The sequence below is a fragment of the Lactuca serriola genome, chromosome 5 (assembly GCF_051521515.1).
Source record: "Lactuca serriola cultivar US96UC23 chromosome 5, Lser_US96UC23_V15, whole genome shotgun sequence".
NCBI classification, from domain to species: Eukaryota; Viridiplantae; Streptophyta; class Magnoliopsida; order Asterales; family Asteraceae; genus Lactuca; species Lactuca serriola.
The window spans coordinates 22,539,811-22,549,309 of NC_136412.1; the positions used below are offsets into that span (position 1 = coordinate 22,539,811).

Below are 9,499 nucleotides of genomic sequence, written 5' to 3' on the forward strand. Positions count from 1 at the left end.
CATTAACTTACAAAATGTTTTTTTAATCCACTTAACCACAAAAATTTTGTTCGATCTTTTTGGTTTAACAACTACAATTTTGTTTTACTATAATAGCCATTGTACTTCTTTTGATATTGAGTATAGCTGTAGTGGTTTAAACCAAATCGCTGTCTTTATTTATACTAAAGTTTAATACATATATATTTATATGAATTCATTATAATAAGTCCACATCAATTTATCATCTTTAAATTTAAACTTCAAATTGTGTTATATTAACAAATTTTTGCCATCTGCATATTTTTATAATGTCTCCATTTTACTAATCCACCCTAATATATATATTAACAATTTTTATAACATTCGTTTATTATAATTTTATTATAGGATCTACTTCTTTTTATGATATAAACATCATATAGATTCAAATTATTCTAAGGACAGGCGCAAACAAAGAAAATTAAATTTGGATAAAAAAAATCCAATGTCATATCAACCACTTCAATTGGTAATTGTTTTTTAACTTCTCAATTTTGTTTTATTATCATTCCTTTTTACTTAACTTATTTTATAAAAATATTGATTTATATCATTTAAATCTGTATGTCACATAACCAATACATAATTTTATTAACTGGTATAGTAGTATACATTAAATGTTGTTTTTTTCCGTATCAACATGTAACTACTTCAAATTATTTTACATATCTTGCAGGTAACAATGAAAATATAAATCCAAATATTTTATGTAGATATCTACATACAAGTTCTCAATCTAATGTAGACTTTAATAATACAAATCTATTATCAAATGATGTTAAAGACAAAAGAAAACTTCAAAACTTATATTTGCACAACAGAAGCTCTAATGATGCAACGACCATGTCATTTGGTATATCTTTTGCTTTCATGCATTTTAATGCTACAATATTAGTGTTTTTATATATTCATGTTAATTTTGATAATTAGTTTCTTTTTTATACATTTTGCTACATAAAAAATGCATTTTTTATATATTGCTCTTACGATTCATACGTAATAGTCCTCAATGATCAACATTGATTTGATTTTTTTATTAAATTTTTAAATAAATTCTTTATATATCCGTTTTACCGACCATTTTTTCTTATCAACATTTAATCACTTCAAATTATTCCACATATTTAAATAAATATGTTATATTTCGTTTTTCATGATATAAGTATGCATATATTTTTTTTCGTATATATGTTAAGTTATAACTATTTAGACAGTTATAATAACTTTTTTCATATATATTTTTCTCAGCGTTTACTAATGACAGTAGCAAAAGTCAAAACCTCTCATCAAGCAAGTTTAATAATTTTGCTGGTGAAAATCAGAATGTCAACCCAAACATTTATAAAGATAAGCGAAAACAAAGAAAAGATTATTTGGCTAATAAAAGATCCATTCAGACTTGCACCACACCAAACGGTATTATGCTATATACTATATAATTTATCTTTCATCCATCTAATGTATAATTAATTGTGTATTAATATATTCCTTTGTTTATTATTTTGTTTTTTTTTAGTATAATTAATATATTTTTATTTTATAGCGTATATGGATTGTGCTCAACAATGCTTCAAATCTACTTCCAATTATACAACAAGAATTCCGTCATCTAACATTACCAATGATATATTTAATTTCTTTTCACATCGGTTTTCGTACTATATAAGTTACATAAAATAATATGTATGCATTGTGTACAAATTAAATCATATTTTTATCCCTTTTATTTCAAATTTCAATACTAACATTTATATTTTCAGTGTCAGTGTCAGGAAATAGACAAAATTCTATATTGTCTAATGACATGACAACCACGTCTTCATCAACAGTCATTCGAGATAATTCTATCAATTTATCTTGGACAAACAAAACGTCTAAAATTAAGATTTCAAATATATCTCATATACCCATAGACATAATATCAGATGAAGACTTAAACGTTGAGCATAATCATGTTCAATTAATTTCCGGTATCTCTAAAGGTAACACTAATTTTATATATAAACTATGACTCATTTCAAGAATAATGTATTTATATCTTTAATCGAGTTTTTTTAACAGATTATTTCGACCATGGTGATCAGAGTTTTGTTTCTACAAGTTGTCATGCAAAATTATGGCAAAATGAAGCCCTTATAGGCAATAAAGATGGCAACAAAACATCTTTTTCAATGTGTTGTGGTAACGGAAAGGTCGAGCTTCCTAAATTAAAACAAGCACCTGAAGATTACCAAAATCTGTATCATTCTGTTCATCCCAAAGGGAAACATTTTCTGAACAACATTCGACTTTTTAATTCAATGTTTTCATTTACATCGATGGGTAGAAAAGTTGATTCTTCCGTTAACAAAGGAAAAGGTCCATATATTTTCAGACTTAGTAGTCAAAATTACCATTGTATGGGCAACCTTCTACCTATAGATGGATCACAACCAAAGTTCTCTCAACTATACATATATGATACCGAGAACGAACTTTCAAATAGACAACATGCTTTCAGGTATATATTCGTGTTTATTTTTTATAATAATCCTTTATTTTTCATTATACTTATTTACCTACTAAATATTACATATAATCGCCATTATTAACAGTACACAGAAAGATGGGTGCAAATCAACTTCTCAGCCACTTGATATTGAAATAATAAGATTTTTGAAGGTTATGTTGGATTCAACAAATGAGTTGGTTAAGTGTTATAGAATGGCAAGAGATTGTTTTAATGCAAGTCCTAATATAGATCTAAAGTTACGTCTTATAGGAAGAAGACAACAAGATGGAAGGACATATAACCTACCTACTGCTTCTGAGGTTGCTGCTTTAATTGTTAGTGACATTGGTAATTCAATTGATAATAGAGATATCATCGTAACAACTAAATCAGGTAGTCGACAACGTATAAATGAATTGCATCCTGCTTACCTGGCTCTTCAATACCCACTGCTCTTTCCTTATGGGGATGATGGATATAGAGTTGACATCCCTCATAGAGGTGTTACGTGTTCAACGAATAGCAAACGACGTAACTGTACAATGAGAGAATTCTTTTCTTATAGAATTCAAGACAAAGTTAATATTTTCTCATTAACTCTGAATTCAAGAAGGTTTTTTCAACAATTTTTGGTTGATGCTTATACGATGATTGAAAGTGAGAGACTATATTACATACGCAACCAACAAAAAGTTCTTCGATGTGAACCCTATGAAACGTTACGCAACGTGAAAAACAATGGAACTACAAATATTTCAAATATTGGATAGCGTGTGATATTGCTTTCTTCTTTTACTGGTGGTGCACGCTACATGATACATAACTATTTAGATGCCATGTCACTTTGTAAGTGGTTTGGCTACCCAGATTATTTCATAGCTATAACATGCAATCCAAAGTGGCCCAAGATTCAAAGGTTTATTGCTGACAAAAACCTCAAACCCGAAGACAGACCGGATATCCTATCTAGGTTGTTCAAAATGAAGCTAGATTCATTGATTAAAGACTTAAAGAAAAATTCTTTGTTGGATTCGGTCGAAGCAGGTAATTTATACTAATAATGCATTGTGTTTTATATATTTTGTTAATATGTTTTTTTTTCAAATCTTATAATACCTCTCTTTGTAAATAAATTTCTAGTTGTCTATACGGTGGAGTTTCAAAAGCGCGGCCTACCTCATGCTCATATATGTCTTTTCATGCACTCTGATTACAAACTCCCAACCGTTGAACATATTGATCATGTTATTTCTGCTGAAATTCCAAACAAAGACGACGATCCAGAATTGTATGCACTTGTCAGCGAGTTCATGATGCATGGTCCTTGTGGTAGTGATAATCCTAAATGCCCATGCATGATTGATAACAAGTGTTCAAAAAACTTTCCGAAGACATACATAGAGCATACTTCGGTTGATGAAAATGGTTATCCAATATATAGGAGACGTAATGATGGATCTTTTGTTGAAAAGTCTAGTGTTAAGTTAGATAAAAGAAGTGTGGTTCCATATCACAAACTCCTATTGAAAAGATACCAAGCTCACATCAATGTTGAGTGGTGCAATCAGGGTGCTTCCATCAAATATTTGTTTAAATATATTAACAAGGGTCCTGATAAGGCTACTGTTGCGGTTGTACCAAGCAACAACGCAGATGATAATGATGATGTAGTTGATGAAATAAAAAACTACTTCGATTGTAGATATTTGTCTGCGTGTGAAGCTTCATGGCGTATATTCAAATTTGACGTTCATTTCAGGACTCCTTCTATTGTGAGGCTTCCTTTTCATCTTCCTGGACAACAAAATGTTGTATACGGTGCTGACGATGATATTGAAGATGTCCTCAATAAACAGTCTGTTTCTTCTTCAATGTTCTTAGCTTGGATGGAGTGTAATGAACATAATAAGGAAGCACACAAACTTTCTTATGTTGAATTTCCTACCAAGTTTGTTTGGAAATTTAAGGATCGTTGTTGGAAGCCAAGAGAAAAAGGATTTTCTGTCAGTCGAATTCACACTGTCTCTCCTAATTTTGGCGAAGTATATTTTTTGAGAATCCTTTTAAATAAAGTCAAAGATCCGAAATGTTTTGCAGACATTCGTACAGTTAATGGACATGTGTGTGCTACTTTTAGAGAGGTATGTTATGCTCTTGGACTTTTGGAAGATGATAAAGAATATATTGATGCAATTGAGGAAGCAAGTCATTCAGGTTCTGGATATTATTTGCGTTATCTTTTTGCAACTATGCTTAAGTCTAATAGTTTGTCTAGACCGTACTTTGTCTAGGAAAATACTTGGCAATACTTATCAAATGGAATTCTCTATAATCAACGACTAAGATTAAAGACACCAGGTAATATGTTATTTTTCACTATTTAAATTAATGTTTTACTTATTAATTCTTACATAATATATTATATTTATACAATAAAAATTATTATATGGTTTTATATATTTAACAGTAAGTTTTAATTTTATATGCTTATATATCTAAAAAGAATTAACTTGAAAATTTTTACAGGTTTATCACTTTCTGAGGATCAAGTTAAGAACTTGACACTTTATGAGATTGAAATTTTTTTACTCCAGAACAATTCAAGCCTCAAAGATTTTGATGGAATGCCTTACCCTGATCATGAGTTTGTATCTTCTTCAAATAATCGATTGATTACTAAGGAGCTAGATTTTGACAGGACGACTCTATTGCAAGAGTTTTATCAGCTACTTGGTTCATTAACAGATGAACAAAGAGGTGTTTTTGACGATATTATCACAAATGTTAAACAAAAGAAAGGAGGCGTCTTTTTTGTTTAAGGTTACGGAGGTACAGGGAAAACATTTCTCTGGAAAACATTATCCGCCACTTTAAGATCGGAGGGTGGAATCGTGTTAAATGTTACTTCAAGTGGTATTGCTTCCTTATTATTAACAGGAGGTAGGACAGGGCACTCTTGATTTATAATCCCTTTAAATCATACTGAGAATTCGTTTTGTTCTATAACGCCGAAAAGTGATGTTGCTGAATCGTTAAAAAAATCATCATTGATTATATGGGACGAGGCACCCATGATTCATAAGCATGCTTTTGAAGCTTTGGATAGATCTTTGAAGGATATATTGGGTTGTCATCTTCGTAGCAACTCAAAATTGCCATTTGGAGGAAAAGCAATTGTTTTTGGAGGTGATTTCAGACAAATTCTACCTGTTGTTCCTAATGGAAGTAGACAAGACATCGTCAATGCTTCAATAAGTTCCTCCTATATTTGGTCAAATTGCAAGGTCTTAAGATTAACAAAAAACATAAGGCTAAATCCTCAAACATCTAATTTTGAAGAAACAGCCACATTTGCAAACTGGATTTTGAATATAGGTGAAGCAAAGGTTGGTGGCTTAAACGACGGCGATGCAATTATTGATATACCAGATGATATTCTCATTACAGATTCATCGGATCCTATAGGTTCATTAATTACATTTGTCTATCCTTCTATTGAAAATGCCAATAATCCGATGTTTTTTCAAGAAAGAGCAATCCTTGCACCGAAAAATGAAGTTGTTCAAGAAATAAACAATCGTTTGTTATCATTATTTCCTGGAGATGAAAAAGAATACTTAAGTTCAAACAGTCTTTGTCAATCGGATTTAATACATGATGACTTTGACGAATCTTTATACTCTCCTGATGTTCTAAATGGCCTTAGACCTTCAGGTTTGCCAATTCATAAATTGGTATTAAAAGTCGGTGTTTCGGTTATGTTATTGAGGAATATTGACCAAAAATACGGTTTGTGTAATGGAACAAGGTTGCGAGTTATAGCATTGGGTAAGCGTGTTATAGAAGCAGAGATAATTTCTGGAAGTAATATAGGAAACATACGTTTATTCCAAGAATGTTATTGACCCCGTCGGATAAAAGGATTCCTTTCACCTTTCAGCGAAGACAGTTTCCACTTGTTGTATGTTTTGCGATGACAATAAACAAAAGTCAAAGACAGTCGCTATCAAAGGTTGGTTTGTTTTTGAGACAACCAGTGTTTACTCATGGACAGTTGTATGTTGCATTGTCTAGAGTTAAAAGGAGAGACGGATTGAAAATATTAATTTTAGACAACAAAGGAAACCCTACCAATAAGACATCTAATGTTGTATTCAAAGAAGTATTTGGAAATTTATAATTTCTAAAACTTTTTTAGAATATTTCGTTAATGATTTTTTTTTTTTTGTATTTTCGGTTCAATTACATACTTATTCAATAAAGTCTTCACTTATATGTGTTGTATTATTTTAATAATTCGTTGATGTTCAAAATTTTATCTTATTTATTTTAAGAAACCCGTGTAATACACGGGTCTTACACCTAGTATATGAATATAATGTGGTAATTAAGTTTATGCATTTTATCAAACAGTTGGAGTGCATACAATTTAATTTTTTTAAAAATGTTAAAAACATGATACTTTGACTATTTAAATCATACAAAATACTAAATTGATAGAGAATTATATGAAATTTTCCAAAAAAAAAACAATTTGATCTTTTTCTAACCTCAATTTTGAAGTTTTATTTGATAATCGATATTGAATGAATGATATGAAGTTGATTTTTTTGTTGATTATCGATGATGGTGATCTAATGACGTTGGGAGTATAATTAATCGTAGATGTTGAAGATCTGATCATATTCAAGCATAATTTAAGGTTAGATTAAAAGAACCAAAAATGAATTTTTGTTGTTAACTGTTGAATCGTGTTTATTAACATGTTATCGACGAAGATCGATGATTGATTAGCACTGGATGATGTTGATGATGATTTAATTGAAGAAATCTGGATGATTGTTGAAGGTTGGAGAAGAAATTTGGATGATGAACGATGAATGAGTTTGAATTATAATCTAATTCTCTACAGATATGTCTTTGAGATTGAAGGTTGTTATCATATTTACAAGTTTACCACCGTGTTTTTTTATGCTTAGATAAAATGAGTGGCTGAGAATGATTCCTTCATTCTTAACCTTTTTTATTTTCTCAATTGAACCCACCTATATATATATATATATATATATATATATATATATATATATATATATATATATATATATATACATACAGGGGCAGAGCCAAAAATTTTTAATAAGAAGGGCTTACGTAGTAATAACATATTAAAATATATTTGACCTTTAAATGATAAAAAAAAGTCTTTAAATTTAAAAAAAAATTGACAAATAAACAGATCACCTAAATAAAACTTATAATGTTTTTTCTTTTTTCTGGATTTCACTATGGATCATACATTCTTAAAATAAGGAGTAAATCTGAAAAAACTATAATATAAATATAGGTATCCTACTATATTTGTAACATTTTAGTAATAAAAATATATGAGATGTAAATTAACATATATATATATATATATATATATATATATATATATATATATATATATATATATATATATATATATATATATATATTAAGTATTTACATTGTTGTAATGGAAATGTATAGGCTGCTCTTTACGAGTTACAAGAAAACATAAAAGGTTTAAATGACAAACTATTACTATAGAGGCAATGTAAAAGGACTAATTATGTAAATTTGGTTTTTTAGATACACAATTAAAACCCAAGGGACTAACTAAAGGGCTTAGTCAAGAGTCAACTATGGTGGACAAATAGACGATGATTAGGGGGGGCTAAGCACCGGGCAGCCCCGATACTCCCTCCGCCAATATATATATATATATATATATATATATATATATATATATATATATATATATATATATATATATATATATATATATAACGTTTACAGTTTAGTTAGAACCATATCTTTAAATTCCATTCAAATCTCATTATCTTTTTGAGTCCATATTCATTATTTTATATGGATGTTATCCTTAGCCAGTAGAAAGATGCGTATAATATTCAAAACAAGAAAAAAATAGTGTTACTAAATGCTTACATTTACGAATCTACGTAAATCTACAAAGATAACGATATTTTTGGAAACAATTTTCGATCATTTGAAACAACAATTTGGGACATCGAATCGTACAATGCATCAAATTGCTTCAAAAATGAAAAGATATGCATGCCAAAGTTGAAGAGTTTAATGTTATTTTAACCAATAAGATGAATACTATGGAGCCTGGAGTTTCGGATGATGAATTTTTAAACACAACAAAAAATAAGTATCGCAAACACCATAATATGCAAGATTTTCGTTACAGGGTAGCGTGAATGATCTTTGTTTTCAACTTTTTTTTATATGCACGCAGTCGTGAGAACATACTATGTCCAATTTGATCATCAATTGTCTCTAAGTATACTCAATGCATGAATTTTGCTTTTATCGCATTAAATAGTACTTATTTTTTTTAATTGTGTTTCGTTCTTTAGCTTTTGACATCAACATGAGACAAACAGAGTACTCCAAATGCAATTCTGAGTATAATGACTTTAATTGCGTTCAAAACTAAAGAATATTATACAATAGGTCCTATTACAAGAGGGTTCGTAGTAGTTTGACTGAGGAATTTTCACATATTTTTACTGTTTGTTACATTCTCCCCCCCCCCCCCCCCCCCCACCCTCCCCTATTAAAAGAACTTCGTCCCGAAATTCAACTTGTAGACGAGACATCATTAAACAATTGGGGGTATTTTTTTCTTCATTTGATATTTGTGTTCCAAGGTGAATTAAGAGTTCCAACGTACCTTCATGATAGGGTTACAACTTTGTTTCCAGTGTTTGATCTCTCAATCCACAATCTCCAATGGTTCTTCGACAAAGTGGAGTTTCGTGTTCACTTGGATTTCATTGTGAGGAATGGGATGAGTTTCATCAAACATACACTCTTTAAGGTTCGAGCACTTTATTTTGGTACTTTATTAGGGAAACTTCAGTCGATAAGTAATTATTTAATTGTTATTAGGGAAACTTCAGTCGATAAGTAACAGGACCAATTTTGGCAAGAATT

At 29.8% G+C, this 9,499-nt stretch overlaps 2 protein-coding genes across 2 annotated transcripts; both read left to right on the top strand.

Moving 5' to 3' along the window:
* Positions 1-3,492: 3,492 nt before the first annotated feature.
* Positions 3,493-5,331, top strand: LOC145049373 (uncharacterized). Its single transcript, XM_078997790.1, has 3 exons — positions 3,493-3,556; positions 3,653-4,726; positions 5,039-5,331. Exons 1-3 carry the CDS (start codon positions 3,493-3,495, stop codon positions 5,329-5,331), a joined length of 1,431 nt encoding a protein of 476 aa, XP_078853916.1.
* Positions 5,332-5,583: 252 nt separating this feature from the next.
* LOC145049374 (uncharacterized) lies at positions 5,584-6,417 on the top strand. Its single transcript, XM_078997791.1, has one exon. The coding sequence runs from the start codon at positions 5,584-5,586 to the stop codon at positions 6,415-6,417; it is 834 nt and encodes a 277-aa protein (XP_078853917.1).
* The last annotated feature ends 3,082 nt before the right edge of the window (positions 6,418-9,499 follow it).